Source organism: Staurois parvus, unplaced genomic scaffold (genome assembly GCF_062004578.1).
Source record: "Staurois parvus isolate SC_StPar_1 unplaced genomic scaffold, SC_StPar_1.0 ptg001636l, whole genome shotgun sequence".
In the NCBI taxonomy this organism is placed as follows: domain Eukaryota; kingdom Metazoa; phylum Chordata; class Amphibia; order Anura; family Ranidae; genus Staurois; species Staurois parvus.
The window spans coordinates 704,690-721,242 of NW_028319432.1; the positions used below are offsets into that span (position 1 = coordinate 704,690).

At 43.7% G+C, this 16,553-nt stretch overlaps 2 protein-coding genes across 2 annotated transcripts; both read right to left on the reverse strand.

Moving 5' to 3' along the window:
• Positions 1–297: 297 nt before the first annotated feature.
• Positions 298–1,168, reverse strand: LOC149434969 (uncharacterized). Its single transcript, XM_089663186.1, has 3 exons — positions 1,074–1,168; positions 758–957; positions 298–648 (listed from the first exon to the last, which is right to left on the reverse strand). Exons 1-3 carry the CDS (start codon positions 1,156–1,158, stop codon positions 496–498), a joined length of 438 nt encoding a protein of 145 aa, XP_089519312.1. The 5' UTR covers positions 1,159–1,168; the 3' UTR covers positions 298–495.
• Positions 1,169–1,321: 153 nt separating this feature from the next.
• LOC149434970 (uncharacterized) lies at positions 1,322–8,261 on the reverse strand. The gene is made up of 4 exons (XM_089663174.1): positions 8,234–8,261; positions 8,046–8,122; positions 6,241–6,438; positions 1,322–1,465 (listed from the first exon to the last, which is right to left on the reverse strand). Exons 1-4 carry the CDS (start codon positions 8,259–8,261, stop codon positions 1,322–1,324), a joined length of 447 nt encoding a protein of 148 aa, XP_089519300.1.
• Positions 8,262–16,553: the final 8,292 nt, after the last annotated feature.

The following is a 16,553-nucleotide window of genomic DNA, read 5'->3' on the forward strand; positions in this document are numbered from 1 at the left end:
TTATAACTTTTATTTTTAATGGTACAACTAGATGGAATGTCTTTTTTCAGCCAGACTAACTATGTAACTATGTAGGTCCCACACCGCTGCCTCCCATCTCCTGAGACTGCACTCAGTGACTTGGGTCTGAGACACTACAGACATATCCCTCCACCCGGCACAGCCAGCAGATAACAGAGAAGGTCCCCTGGAGGAGTCAGGCACAAGGCAGGAGACCCCAGTCACATGTCCTGGGTGCCTACATTATGCAATGCTTATAGGAAAAATCAACATTTTGCTGCCAGCTGAACCCCAGAACCTCCATAAATCCAGTCTAGAGACATAAATTGTGTCTGCAGCACAGAGAAGGAAGATTATCCGAGAGAAATCCAGGAATACAGGACGGGGAACACAGCTCAGGAAAGTGACCAGGGGATTACAGGCTGATATCACCCAGTCCCCGCCCTACTCTGGACCAATCAGTGAGCAGTATGGGTGGAGGAATGGATTTAGTGTTCATGACCCACCTGTGCTGATCTCTGTAGGAGTGTCCTCCTCTATAAATGTCCCCGTTATTCCATCCTCCTCCATAGACTGCTGATCATCCCTCACATACGCCTCTTCTTCTTCTGCTTTCACCTCAAATTCTATATCGATTGGATCTCCACTCTAAATCAAGGAAATGAGAGAAAATATCATCTGTAAAATGTAAGCTCACATAAAAATATCCACACATTGTCTTCATCAGTCCATGTTCTAGTTACTCTGTCCCACTGACCTTGCAATACTGAGGGATGGTGTGACCTTCCTGTGTGGAATCCCGGGAATACAGAGGACGGGGACATCTCTCTGGTGGGTTCCCATGACTGGATCCATCTACCTGATGATGGTGAGGGATGGTGTGACCTTCCTGTGTGGAATCCCGGGAATCCAGAGGACGGGGACATCTCTCTGGTGGGTTCCCATGACTGGATCCATCTGTAGGAAACACACACACTGACTGAATCCATTGTTTCTATGTGTTTATCAGATGATGGGGGATCTAGGTGGATCCTCCGTACTGCTCTCTCCTTTACAATAAAGTCTCCTCTTACCCGGTGATGTGAGGGGCGGCTGATTGTCCATCATGACGTCCTTGTAGAGATCCTTGTGTCCTTCTAAATACTCCCACTCCTCCATGGAGAAATAGACAGTGACACCCTGACACCTTATAGGAACCTGACACACACAATGATACAGTCACCATCCAGACACATCCCTTGTCTGTTACTGGAGAATGTCCCAGAATTCCCGGCACCGCTCACCTCTCCTGTCAGCAGCTCCATCATCTTCTTGGTGACTTCTAGAATCTTCTGTGTCTTCTGTCTTGTAGGGATGGAGGTGGGGGGATGGTGATGGGATTCTGGATTCTCGAGGATCTTGTGGTCATACGATGAGGTCTTCTTGTGTCATTGTTGGTAGATTTCTTCATGACTCCTGTACAGTTCTGTGTGATACAAAGAGGTCTTACCTGTCCATAATGGACAACAAGAGGAAGTACTTGGTATAGCAGAGTCCAATGTTTGGTGAAAGGATTGGTGCAAAGCTGAAGGTTTTGGTTCTGTTAGTCATGATGCCATCAGGTGGTCTGACATTGAGCTGTACAATAGAGATGGTCTGCATCCCTCACACAAGGGCGCTCAGCTCCTTACTATGGAATTTAGGAGGTTTTTGGACATGCATTTAAACTGAGAAATGGGGGCAGAGATGTCATTGTTGAGGATCATTTCTGTCCCCAGCAGGCTGAAACAAATGTGAGGTTGGTGTTGCTCAGGACGGGGCTGATGGGGTCACTTCAGTTACAGTTTCTGCTGGTAAACATAAAGCAGTAGATGGCAGTGCTTGTCATGTCATTGCACTAATGCTCCGGGTTTAGGCAACAAGATTTGTGAGCTGACAGCTCTTATGTCTAGGGACCACTTGGACCTTCTTGTAATTACAGAGACGTGGTTCAAGGATTCAGATGACTGGGAAGTAACTATACCAGGGTATACACTATACAGGAAAGACAGAGTAGGGGGAGGAGAGGTGGAGTTGTCATATATGTCAGAAATAGCATAAGGAGAACATTAATTCAAACAACAAATGAAATACTGGAAACCCTCTGGGTCTGCCTTCCAACCAGAGAGGGATCTTCCCTTAGAATTGGTGTCATATACAGACCCCCAGGACAGGCTGAAGATTAGGAGGACTTCTTGATTGATGAGATAACTCAAATGGCAATGAAGGGGGAGGTTTTCATTAAGAGTGACGTCACCACGCCTGACATTAACTGGAATTCTCAAACTGTTATTACAAGCAGGAGCAGGGATGTCATGGAAGCACTGAATGGGGCTTCTCTAAAACAGTAAAAAGTCCAACCCAAGGTGATCATATTCTAGACCTAATACTGACAAATGGGGATCAACTGTCTAATATTGAGGTAGAAGAAAACTTGGGTTCTAGTGATCACCAATGTCTTTGGTTTGATATTAAATTAAGAACTGAAAAATCAAAAACAAAAGATTTAGATTCCAAAAAGACAAATTTTGGTGAAATGGGCGAATTTCTAAAAAAATGAGTTGAAAGGTTGGAGTAAAAGGACCGGAGTAAGTAATCAGTGGGCACTGATAGAGTCGACCATCCTGGAGGCAACTAGATTGTATGTCAGGCAAGTTAGTAAGAATAAACAGAAGAGAAAACTGATAAAAAAATATACAAAAGGAGGCCAAACACATTATCAGCACTGCCAAAGCACAGAAAGAGGAGGAAATTGCTAAATCTATGAAGAAAGGAGATAAAACATTTTTTAGGTACATTAGTGATAGAAAAAATATGATGGGATCACTAAAATGAAATCTGGGCACCACACCTATGTTGGGGGAGACCTGGATGTAGCAAACCACTTAAACAATGACTTTTGTCTTCTCAGAAGTAAATTATACTAATAATAATAAGTTGGGAAATCATATTGGTTCCAGTAATGATGGATCATTTTTAAGATTTCCGGAGACAGAGGCAGCAGAGGAACTGGCTCAGTTAAAGATTAATAAATCAATAGGCCCTGATGGATCATCCCAGAGATCTCAGAGAACTTCGAGGTCTAGTTGTTGGACCAGTAACGGATCTTTTTAATCAATCTATTCTAACAGGAGAAGTCCCTCATGACTGGCGGACAGCTAATATTGTACTGATCCACAAGAAGGGCAGCAAGGTAGAAGCCGGAAATTACAGGCCAGTGAGTCTAACATTGGTGGTAGTCAAGTTAATGGAATCACTCCTGAAAGGAAGGATCATTGATCATCTAGAAACACACAACTTGCTGGATCCAAAGCAGCATGGCTTTGCTGAGGGCAGACCAGGGCATCTGATTGGGTTTTTTTTTACTATATTACCAATGATTTGGACCAGGGTGGTGCTGTGGACATAGAATATCTTGATTCCAGCAAGGCATGTGATACAGTTCCACATAACGATCTAATACAGAAGTTGGACAAGCTAGGACTTAGCCCTTGGGGGGTTCAGTGGATGTGCAGCTGGATAAATGATAGATACCAGAGTGTGGTTGTAAATGGGGATCACTCAGAACAGAGAGCAGTCACTAGTGGTGTACCCCAAGGTTCTGTACTGGGACCTGTTCTATATGTAATCTATATGTAAGTGATAGAACTAAAGGGTTGTTGGGTAAGGGGATGTCTCTTTGCTGATCACACAAATGTGTGTAATAGGGAGGATATCCCTGGAGGTGTCTGTAACATGGAACAGGATTTGGCATTGCTAGAAGATTGGTCAAAAAAGTGGAAATTTCAGTTCAATGTTTCTAAATGTAACATAATGCACCTAGGGAAAAATAATCCCTTGAGAGTGAACAACATGGGGGTACAGTGTTGGCCAACATTACAGAGGAAAAGGACTTGGGTACTTATTTCAGATGATTGCAAAATGAGCAAACAGTGGGGAAAGCAAATAGAATTCTAGAGTGCATAACTAGAGGGGTCCATAAAGGAGGAAGGAGGTCCAGATTCCTCTATAAAGATCTTTATATCACTAGAGGGGTGACCAGCAGGAGGAAGGAGGTCCCGATTCCTCTATATAGATCTTTATATCACTAGAGGGGTCACCAGCAGGAGGAAGGAGGTCCCGATTCCTCTATATAGATCTTTATATCACTAGAGGGGTCACCAGCAGGAGGAAGGAGGTCCCGATTCCTCTATATAGATCTTTATATCACTAGAGGGGTCACCGGCAGGAGGAAGGAGGTCCTGATTCATCTATATAGATCTTTATATCACTAGAGGGGTCACCAGCGGGAGGAAGGAGGTCCTGATTCCTCTATATAGATCTTTATATCACTAGAGGGGTCACCAGCAGGAGGAAGGAGGTGCAGATTCCTCTATATAGATCCTATCACTAGAGGGGTCACCTGCAGGAGGAAGGAGGTCCTGATTCCTCTATATAGATCTTTATATTACTAGAGGGGTCACCGGCAGGAGGAAGGAGGTCCCGATTCCTCTATATAGATCTTTATATCACTAGAGGGGTCACCGGCAGGAGGAAGGAGGTCCTGATTCCTCTATATAGATCTTTATATCACTAGAGGGGTCACCGGCAGGAGGAAGGAGGTCCTGATTCCTCTATATAGATCTTTATATCACTAGAGGGGTCACCGGCAGGAGGTCCCAATTCCTATATATAGATCTTTATATCACTAGAGGGGTCCCCAGCGGGAAGAAGGAGGTCCTGAATCCTCTATATACAGTAGATCTTTAGTTGGACCTCATGTAGAATACTGTGTCCAGCTCTGGAGACCTCACTTACATGAAGATATTGATAAGATAGAACAAGTCCAGAGACGGGGAACAAAAATGGTGAAAGGTCTGGGGGGGATAGAACATATCAAGAGAGACTTCAGGAACTTAACATGTCCAGTCTGGAGGAGAGAAGGGAAAGGGGAGACATGACTGAAACTGTTAAATACATGAAAGGGGTGAATACGGTTCAGGAGGGCAGGATTTTCAACATGAAACCAAAATGAAGAACACGAGGACATGACCTCCAACTAACTGGAGGAAAGTTCACAACTAATCTCAGAAAGTATTATTTTACTGACAGAGTAGTTGATGCTTGGAGTGAACTTCCAGCAGAGGTAGTGAGCCAGTCAACAGCAAATATCATCAAACATGCTTGGGACAAACATAGATCTATACTCAGACAAAAAACAAAATAAAAAACCAAGTCCAAAACATATATATAGATCAAATGTGCTTTAATATCAACCTGAAATCCAACCAGCTCTCCTCTGCAAGTACTTTACCGGCTCCTCCTCCCATTCCCCATCAGGAATCCATGTCCCTGAGGAAGTCACATGATTCATTATGTAATGAAGAAAGTGTGATGACATCATTTCCGGTCAGACGGTGGCCGCCATCTTGGTACACCTGTTCCTGTGTATGTTATTACCAATGCTTGTATGGGTCTGCTGGCCTGATTTTGAGTATTCTATACCCGGTTTTTATACATTAAACATGAAGTATTACACTATGAGATGTCCTCTGATTTTTTTTGAACACGGATTTCTGATGAGGAATTAGAGGAGCCAGTAAAGTACTTACAGAGGAGAGCTGGTTGGATTTTGGGTTGATATTAAAGCACATTTTACATATATTCCGAGATGAAAATGGGAGGGGAGCGTGCACGCTCGCTGGTGGAGGATTCTTCCAAGTCACATGTGGAATATCTGCTGATTTGAAGATTTTTCTGCATTACAGATCTTGATTTTTCCTGCATTTACGGACATTTATTCACAGACTGTCACTGTGTTGAGGGCTCAGCCGGGTGTTTAATGGAATATTATTATCTTTATATTTTGTGTGCTTTGTTATATATATTATTATTTATGCCTTGATATATATTACTCAGACTATTTGCACATTTGTTGAAGTTGCACTCATTGGTTTGCTCACATTTGGTGTGGCCTAGCAGGACATCCATTGTTTTTGGATCTTTTCCTTCCCTTGTGTTTGGTGATTCTCTAGGTATGCACTTCTATCACCTTAGTTAGGGGCTCTGTCAGGTGTTTACTTTATGGTTAGCTTTAGTGAGTAGCTCAGCACTATTTATCTCCATTTATTTTGTAGTGTTGTGGGGATGCAGTTTGGTGTTTGCAGACACTCTTAGTTCATCATATTAGGTTTGGCAGCACAAGAGGATTTTTTCTTTATTTAACCCCTTCATTACACTCACCTCTCCAGTCAGCAGGCTGAGGATCTCCAGGGTGAGCTTCAATATCGTCTCATTCCGGGGAAATTCCTTCCTTACAATCTTCCTGAAAGTCTGCTGATTGTCCATCATGACGTCCTTGTAGAGATCCTTGTGTCCTTCTAAATACTCCCACTCCTCCATGGAGAAATAGACAGTGACACCCTGACACCTTATAGGAACCTGACACACACAATGATACAGTCACCATCCAGACACATCCCTTGTCTGTTACTGGAGAATGTCCCAGAATTCCCGGCACCGCTCACCTCTCCTGTCAGCAGCTCCATCATCTTCTTGGTGACTTCTAGAATCTTCTGCATGTTGTGTCCCTCAGGGTTTAGGGAGTCACATGGAGGCACTGTGATGGTCATATGATCACCTGACTTCAGAAGAGGAAATCTCTGTATTGAGGAACCAATAGGAATATCATGTTAGATTCCCAGAATCCTCCTCACCTCTCCGGTCAGGTCTGTGTTTTATTAATAGAGTTGAGAGAGATATCATGTGACCTCCCAGAATCCTCCTCACCTCTCCGGTCAGGTCTGTGTTTTATTAATAGAGATAAGAGTGATGTCATGTGACCTCCCAGAATCCTCCTCACCTCTCCGGTCAGGTTTGTGTTTTATTAATAGAGATAAGAGTGATGTCATGTGACCTCCCAGAATCCTCCTCACCTCTCCGGTCAGGTTTGTGTTTTATTAATAGAGATAAGAGTGATGTCATGTGACCTCCCAGAATCCTCCTCACCTCTCCGGTCAGGTCTGTGTTTTATTAATAGAGATGAGTGATGTCATGTGACCTCCCAGAATCCTCCTCACCTCTCCAGTCAGGTCTGTGTTTTATTAATAGAGATAAGAGTGATGTCACGTGACCTCCCAGAATCCTCCTCACCTCTCCGGTCAGGTCTGTGTTTTATTAATAGAGATAACAGTGATGTCATGTGACCTCCCAGAATCCTCCTCACCTCTCCGGTCAGGTCTGTGTTTTATTAATAGAGATAAGAGTGATGTCATGTGACCTCCCAGAATCCTCCTCACCTCTCCGGTCAGCAGGTAGATGATCTCCAGGGTGAGGTTTAGTATCTTCTCAGTCATGTGACTCCGGTCCTCCTCCATCCTCATTGGTGCCATCATGTGATCTATACAGGTCTCCTTGAAGACGGATAACTTTGGGAAATGAAAGTAAGAATGATTTGGATGGTATTGGTCACACAATAATAGGATGTGGATGTGAGGGGGGAATAGGAGGGTTGCTGGACATTGAAGAACTACTCCCCCCATGGAAAGATATTTAATCTGAACTGTTTAGTATTTGCTACATCATGGAGGTCCTGGCACTATCTTGACCTGCCAGATCAGAAATCCCCTTTTCTCTGTTGGGTTTGTTTGGTCTCTGAACTGGTTTTGATGAGTATTAGATCTGCAGACAAGGAATGATAAATCTGATCCTTCCTATGACTAGTTTGCTCTGAGGCAGTGCTGTGAGGTCAATGTCGGCTCATCATGATGTCCAGGAAGGGGAACTTGATGACTTTTGGCTGGAGTTGCTGACTTTAATAGCCAGAACTTTGACTGCAAGGCTCCAATCTCTAGCAGCCTGCTGACTGACAGGAGTGATGTCACTGTCACTCTCTGCAATAAGAGAAGAGATTGGATTGGATAGCAGGAGGATGCTAATGGTGTAATAGAGGGGGAGGAGTCTGTTCTCTTCCCTCCAATGACAGCCCATCGTGGGTAGGAGGAGAACAACATAAGAGAGGGGTTAGTTCTCTTCATTGCCAAGTATACTGTAGTATCCAGGACATTGTACAGAGTGGTGGTGGCTTCCTGAGACTCTGAATTCCAGCTCCGGGCACTGCCAGAGCCTGCATAACAGGAAGCTATTGGAATGTCTCCTAAAGATGTTCAGCACTGACCCCTGACTACCTTTTAGTTGATAATGCACCAACAGACCTCCTCTAAGAATAAGTACCCACCAAGGGGGGAAAGACTTCCCTCCTTCATTCCACTTGGTATACTGGAAAATAATGAGATGGTAAGAAGGTGAAGGTTGTCTTCCTTTCCTGATAGGAGTTCTGTAAGGAGGTCTGGAAAGTAAATACAGCAATGTAGGGGGCTCTATGCTCCATACTCCTGACCCCGGCACTCCATCATTGTGTTGGCTGCATAGTGTAATGATTGCCCATTGGCTGCCTGTGTAGTGTCATCATTGCCCTTTGTAGGCCATGTATGGTCAGGATGGTCCTTGTCTTGTCTATTTATTGTCAGTGCTGTTTGTTTAGAGGACCATATTACTAGAATTTATCTCCACAATGAGGAGAATGTTCCAGCCCCGGAAGTGGGGGATGTTCTGCCCCTGAAGGGGTTCATCTGGGTTCCCACACTATATATGTGTGTATCATCATCTGCTGGAGATAAAAGACGTCACAGTGACTATGGAGGAAGAGGACGGACATGACTATGGAGGAAGAGGACGGACATGACTATGGAGGAAGAGGACGGACGTGACTATGGAGGAAGAGGACGGACGTGACTATGGAGGAAGAGGACGGACGTGACCGTGGAGGAAGAGGACGGACCTGACTGTGGAGGAAGAGGACGGACCTGACTATGGAGGAAGAGGACGGACGTGACTATGGAGGGAGAGGACGGACGTGACAATGGAGGGAGAGGATGGACGTGACTATGGAGGAAGAGGACGGACGTGACTATGGAGGAAGAGGACGGACGTGACTATGGAGGAAGAGGACGGACGTGACTATGGAGGAAGAGGACGGACATGATGGGGGGTTACTGGGTGTAAATAGGAAATAACAACTTATTACCTCCTCTGCTGCCACTTCCACAAATGTCTCCGATCTGCTTCCTCCCAACTCACCTCTGGGAATGTCCTGCCTGTACATGACATCACTTCCTGTCTGTACCTGACATCACTTCCTGTCTGTATTCCATGGAGACTTCCTGTCTGAGGAGAAATGAGGTCACCATCTTGTGGATTTCATAGGAACTGTAGCCCCGAGAAACATCCCCTAATAACCATTCCAGCATTGTATCTACCTTACAGAGATACCAGGGAAGTTCAAAAAGAACTAAAAAAAGTAAGAAACAATAAACCTAACTCTTATGCAACCAACTGTTTATATAATATATTTTACTACAGATAGAAAAGTCTTAAAGACACAGAACACAAGATAAAAACAAAATACATAATAAAATAGAAACCTCCAAAACAGATCTTTTTGGGTAAAAAAATACAAAAATACATCCTAAAGCATAAAAATATATCTCAATCCACTGATAATGAAGATGTTAGACATAAATGACAAGGATGTAATGGTCACAGAGGAATGGTGGTGGAGATCTCTCACAGAACACTTCCTTGAATGGTTCTATAAATAAAGAATGAATCCTGGAGGGAATAAAGCTGTAAAGCAATAAATAATATATAAACTGGGCCATCCACTTCATCCATAAAGACATTGTGATTGAAGATCTTCTAAATCACATAGAAGGAGGACTCATCCATGATTTCATACATTTGTTTGGAAGGATAGAACAATCCTCAGAAGGGAACATGTAGGATGACAGGAAAGGCTCCTGACTGGTGAGATCCTCCAAACATAATGATGACATCCATGAACTGGAGCGAGCTCGTTGGGGTGATAAAGCCAATCTGGAAACACTGTGTAGACGTTCTCCAAGAACTCAGCACACTCCAGGTGTGGAGAAAGTCTCCAGGTGGGTTTAGTCTGTCATTTATCATAGGTAGGAATGTCCACACAGGGACCCCCGAGACTACATATAGAACCTGTACAGTGTCCCCTGTAATGAACTGTTTCCCACCAGGCCTATAGCAGAATGAGAGCTGAGCGGGATCTCTCCCATCCTGGGTGGACATCATATGAAGTCCTCCAAGTCTAGTGGCTCTGCTGTGTCTTGATATGTCACCTGCTGTGTCCACCAGATGACAGATCATTGTACCAGGCCAGCCCAGTACCATGTGATTGCTATGACCAATCACAGTGATCACATGACAGTTGTACACAATGAATGGCTTTCATTCATTGTGTACTATTGTGATGGTCTCTGTGATTTGTCACTGGCTCACTACCTCTACTGGAAGTTCACTCCAAGCATCAACTACTCTTTCAGTAAAATAATACTTTCTAAGATTAGTTGGGAACTTTCCTCCAGTTAGTTGGAGGTCATGTCCTCGTGTTCTTCATTTTGGTTTCATATTGAAAATCCTGCCCTCCTGAACCTTATTCACTCCCTTGTTGTATGTAAAGGTTTCAGTCATGTCTCCCCTTTCCCTTCTCTCCTCCAGACTGGACATGTTACGTTCCTGAAGTCTCTCCTGATATCACTATTTGTATTCCCCGTCTCTGGACTCGTTCTATCTTATCAATACCTTTATGTAAGTGAGGTCTCCAGAACTGGACACAGTATTCTACATGAGGTTGCTGGTGACCCCTCTAGTGATAGATCTATATAGAGGAATCAGGACCTTCTTCCTCCTGCCGGTGACCCCTCTAGTGATAGAAAGATCTATATAGAGGAATCGGGACCTCCTTCCTCCTGCCGGTGACCCCTCTAGTGATATAAAGATCTATATAGAGGAATCGGGACCTCCTTCCTCCTGCCGGTGACCCCTCTAGTGATATAAAGATCTATATAGAGGAATCGGGACCTCCTTCCTCTCGCCAGTGACCCCTCTAGTGATATAAAGATCTATATAGAGGAATCGGGACCTCCTTCCTCTCGCCAGTGACCCCTCTAGTGATATAAAGATCTATATAGAGGAATCAGGACCTCCTTCCTCTCGCCAGTGACCCCTCTAGTGATATAAAGATCTATATAGAGGAATCGGGACCTCCTTCCTCCTGCTGGTGACCCCTCTAGTGATAGAAAGATCTATATAGAGGAATCGGGACCTCCTTCCTCCTGCCGGTGACCCCTCTAGTGATAGAAAGATCTATATAGAGGAATCGAGACCTCCTTCCTCCTGCCGGTGACCCCTCTAGTGATAGAAAGATCTATATAGAGGAATCAGGACCTCCTTCCTCCTGCTGGTGACCCCTCTAGTGATAGAAAGATCTATATAGAGGAATCAGGACCTCCTTCCTCCTGCCGGTGACCCCTCTAGTGATAGAAAGATCTATATAGAGGAATCAGGACCTCCTTCCTCCTGCTGGTGACCCCTCTAGTGATATAAAGATCTATATAAGTACCCCAAATCCTTTTCTTCTGAAGTGCTGTCAAGCAACATAATCCCCATGTTGTACTCTCTCAAGGGATTTCTTTTCCCTCGGTGCATTATTTTACATTTAGAAACATTGAACTGCAATTTCCACTTCTCTGATCAATCATCTAGCAATGCCAAATCCTGTTCCATGTTACAGACACCTCCAGGGATATCCTCCCTATTACACACCTTTGTGTCATCAGCAAAGAGACATCCCCTTACCCAACAACCCTTTAGTTCTATCACTTACATATAGATTACATATAGAACAGGACCAAGTACAGAGCCTTGGGGTACACCACTAGTGACTGCTCTCTGTTCTGAGTGATCCCCATTTACAACCACACTCTGGTATGTATCCTTTATCCAGCTGCATATCCACTGAACCCCCCAAGGGCTAAGTCCTAGCTTGTCCAATGTCTGTATTAGATCATTATGTGGAACTGTATCACATGCCTTGCTGGAATCATGATATTCTATGTCCACAGCACCACCCTGGTCCAAATCATTGGTAATATAGTCAAAATGTCCAATCAGATGAGTCTGCCATGGTCTGCCCTCAGTAAAGCCATGCTGCTTTGGATCCAGCAAGTTGTGTGTTTCTAGATGATCAATGATCCTTCCTTTCAGGAGTGATTCCATTAACTTGGCTACCACCAATGTTAGACTCACTGGCCTGTAATTGCCGGCTTCTACCTTGCTGCCCTTCTTGGATGGAACACACTGTGCACTCCATTACATGAACAACATTGGGAGTTCTGCAATCATCATCTGATTAGGAAAAAAAAGGGTTATGAGCCAATTGTAGATCAGCAGGTGCCTACAGGTTACCACCCCACAGGGTTATAAGCCAATCGTAGATCAGCAGGTGCCTACAGGTTACCACCCCACAGGGTTATGAGCCAATTGTAGATCAGCAGGTGCCTACAGGTTACCACCCCACAGGGTTATGAGCCAATCATAGATCACCAGGTTGGCGGAACTGTTCTAGGCTCACAGAATGAATCAGGAAGGCCTGAACTTATCATCTCTACATGGACATGCTGGAAGCCATTTTGTTCTGTATATTCTATTTCATGGTTTCTGAACACAGATTCTAAGAGCATTCCAAGGTGGTTACAGCTTATGTTCCCAGGTTATAAATCTGGGGGGAGGTATGGTGGTATCAGACGGCTACAAGATGAAGACTAGACATGACACCAAGTGGTAAGATAAATGGATGAGTCCATGTCTAGATGGAACAAAGGACACAAGAACTGGTCACAATGATTATTTCCCATGATCCTCTGGAAAGAGTGCATATTATACCTTACATTGTATATGGTGTTATTATTATGTGACAGGAATATCTGATCCAAAAATGTCACTTGTATTATTATTAGTAGAGATGAGCGAAGAAATGAAAAATTCGATTCGGCTGATTCGGCGAATTCCAGTATGAAATTCGATTCGATGCGAATTTATCCGCTACGAAGATGACTTATAAAAAGGGTTTCTAGGCTTCAGAGAGCCTTTAAATTAGTGCAGAACACTGTACCTTTAATTTAAATGCCCTTGGAGATGAGGAAGGAGAAGGAGAAGGAGAAGGATGAGAAGAAGGAGAAGGAGAAGGATGAGAAGAAGGAGAAGGAGAAGGATGAGAAGAAGGAGAAGGAGAAGGATGAGAAGAAGGAGAAGGAGAAGGATGAGAAGAAGGAGAAGGAGAAGGATGAGAAGAAGAAGGAGAAGGATGAGAAGAAGGAGAAGGATGAGAAGAAGGAGAAGGAGAAGGATGAGAAGAAGGAGAAGGAGAAGGATGAGAAGAAGGAGAAGGAGAAGGATGAGGAGAAGGAGAAGGATGAGAAGAAGGAGAAGGATGAGAAGAAGGAGAAGGAGAAGGATGAGAAGAAGGAGAAGGATGAGAAGAAGGAGAAGGATGAGAAGAAGGAGAAGGAGAAGGATGAGAAGGAGAAGGATGAGAAGAAGAAGGATGAGAAGAAGGAGAAGGAGAAGGATGAGAAGAAGGAGAAGGAGAAGGATGAGAAGAAGGAGAAGGAGAAGGATGAGAAGAAGGAGAAGGAGAAGGATGAGAAGAAGGAGAAGGAGAAGGATGAGAAGAAGGAGAAGGATGAGAAGAAGGAGAAGGATGAGAAGAAGGAGAAGGATGAGAAGGATGAGAAGAAGGAGAAGGATGAGAAGGATGAGAAGAAGGAGAAGGATGAGAAGGATGAGAAGAAGGAGAAGGAGAAGGATGAGAAGAAGGAGAAGGATGAGAAGATGGAGAAGGAGAAGGATGAGAAGAAGGAGAAGGATGAGAAGAAGGAGAAGGAGAAGGATGAGGAGAAGGATGAGAAGAAGGAGAAGGATGAGAAGAAGGAGAAGGAGAAGGATGAGAAGAAGGAGAAGGATGAGAAGAAGGAGAAGGATGAGAAGAAGGAGAAGGAGAAGGATGAGAAGAAGGAGAAGGATGAGAAGAAGGAGAAGGAGAAGGATGAGAAGAAGGAGAAGGATGAGAAGAAGGAGAAGGAGAAGGATGAGAAGAAGGAGAAGGATGAGAAGAAGGAGAAGGATGAGAAGAAGGAGAAGGATGAGAAGAAGGAGAAGGATGAGAAGAAGGAGAAGGATGAGAAGAAGGAGAAGGATGAGAAGAAGGAGAAGGAGAAGCAGAAGAAGAAGGATGAGAAGAAGGAAAAGGAGAAGGATGAGAAGAAGGAGAAGGATGAGAAGAAGGAGAAGGATGAGAAGAAGGAGAAGGATGAGAAGAAGGAGAAGGATGAGAAGAAGGATGAGAAGAAGGAGAAGGATGAGAAGAAGGACAGTTCTGTGACAGTTTCTGTCTATTTCTGACAGTTCTGGGACATTCACTCCATACAGCGGTTTCAACCGCTGTATGGAGGGAATGTCATAGAACTGTCAGAAATAGACTATTTATGACAGTTCTGGGACATTCCTTCCATACAGCGGTTGAAACATTGTATCTATTTGTTTCCATAAATGGATCCATTTATGGAAACAAATAGATACAATGTTTCAACCGCTGTATGGAAGGACAGTCCCAGAACTGTCTTTAATAGTCTATTTCTGACAGTTCTATGACATTCCCTCCATACAGCGGTTGAAACCGCTGTATGGAGTGATTGTCCCAGAACTGTCATAAATAGTCTATTTCTGACAGTCCTGGGACATTCACTCCATACAGCTGTTTCAACCGCTGTATGGAGGGAATGTCATGGAACTGTCAGAAATAGACTATTAATGACAGTTCTGGGACTGTCCTTCCATACAGCGGTTGAAACATTGTATCTATTTGTTTCCATAAATGGATCCATTTATGGAAACAAATAGATACAATGTTTCAACCGCTGTATGGAAGGACAGTCCCAGAACTGTCATTAATAGTCTATTTCTGACAGTTCCATGACATTCCCTCCATACAGCGGTTGAAACAGCTGTATGGAGTGAATGTCCCAGAACTGTCATAAATAGTCTATTTCTGACAGTTCTGGGACATTCCCTCCATACAGCGGTTTCTGGCAAAAAGTGTATGTGCAGAGTTCCTCTCTTCTGCAGATACACTTAGAGGAGCTCTGCAGATACACTTAGAGGAGCTCTGCACATACACTTTTTGCCGGCTTGGAATTATTCTTATTTTCATCCTACTTCTTCTTCATCCTCATCCTCTTCTTCTTCTTCTGAGGATGAGGATGAAGAAGAAGAAGTAGGATGAAAATAAGATTAATTCCAAGCCGGCAAAAAGTGTATGTGCAGAGCTCCTCTAAGTGTATCTGCAGAGCTCCTCTAACTGTATCTGCAGAATAGAGGAACTCTGCACATACACTTTTTGCCGGCTTGGAATTATTCTTCTTTTCATCCTACTTCTTCTTCTTCTTCTTCATCCTCAGAAGAAGAGGATGAGGATGAAGAAGAAGAAGTAGGATGAAAAGAAGAAGAATTCCAAGCCGGCAAAAAGTGTATGTGCAGAGTTCCTCTATTTCTGACAGTTCTCTCACAGCTTCTTCACATGTACAGCGGTTGAAACATCTGTATCCTAAATGGAAACTAATAGATACAATGTTTCAACCGCTAAACATGTGTTCCTTCTGTCAGAGAACTGTCAGAAATAGCGGAGCTCACTGCAGGGACACTTTTGCCGGCTGATCGGGAAATCTTCGATTCGCGCACCCGAAGTAGGCAAAATTTCGGTTTCGACGCGAATCGAATATTTCCTGAAATTCGACTCGAATTCCGGTTCGCCTGGTTCGATTCGCTCATCTCTAATTATTAGTATTACATGAAGTGAATGCTTGCTTACTTATGTCATCCAGGTTTATATTACTATATTCCATCTCCACATACATATATTTATATGAAATGGTTTAACAATGAATACATATTGATATATTGGGGATATTCTGTTTGTAACATTATAAAGTATCAGTTTGAGTTCATTGTATGACAACGTTGTTATGTTACAGAAGACGTGAGATAAGAAGTCTCAGTATAATGACCTCATCTTTTTGTAGGATATAAAGGTAGATTTATTTTCTTTTCCAGAATCACTTAAGTAATACATTACTTGATATATATTACTAGATTTTGTTTTCTCCAGAATCACTTAAAGTGGTTGTAAACCCAAATATTAAGAAAATTTACTTTTTGCCATAAATGAATTCATTTTAATGTAAACATCCATACAGCTGTGAGTGTACCTCAGAAAAATGCTCCTTTAGCTTGTCTCCGCCCTCCAAAAACTGCTGGTCTGTGGGCGTGGCTTAGGACCAGAGAATAGTCGGCGGAGATGTGATGTCACACAATCCCCCAGTTATACCCTCTCCAGCCTCGGCTCAGGAACAATCACTGGTGCTGATGAGTGCTGAGTTGTGGATCTTGTGAAGGCAGAGACCAGCATGGAGAGGACACCCCCTCCCCCACCCCTTGCAGTGTATTACATGGAGGCTCATACTGGTCTCCTCCTCAGCACAGCCTGTCACTCACAGGAGAAGGGAAGTGGTGACACCATATTTCTGCTGGTGTCAGATTTATTCTGCTCAGAAGATCAGGTGGGATTTCTG

Bases quoted from the DNA above. Each gene is read 5' to 3' on its own strand.
- LOC149434969 (XM_089663186.1), bottom strand. From the start codon at position 1,158: ATGGAGGAGTGGGAGTATTTAGAAGGACACAAGGATCTCTACAAGGAC. The intron at 958-1,073 runs GTAAGAGGAGAC...TGTTTCCTACAG, and splicing joins GCCGCCCCTCACATCACCGG to ATGGATCCAGTCATGGGAAC. The intron at 649-757 runs GTCAGTGGGACA...TCCTTGATTTAG, and splicing joins CCATCCCTCAGTATTGCAAG to AGTGGAGATCCAATCGATAT.
- LOC149434970 (XM_089663174.1), bottom strand. From the start codon at position 8,261: ATGAAGGAGGGAAGTCTTTCCCCCCTTG. The intron at 8,123-8,233 runs GTGGGTACTTAT...CCTGTTATGCAG, and splicing joins GGGAAGTCTTTCCCCCCTTG to GCTCTGGCAGTGCCCGGAGC. The intron at 1,466-6,240 runs GTGAGTGTAATG...TGTATCACACAG, and splicing joins TCAGCCTGCTGACTGGAGAG to AACTGTACAGGAGTCATGAA.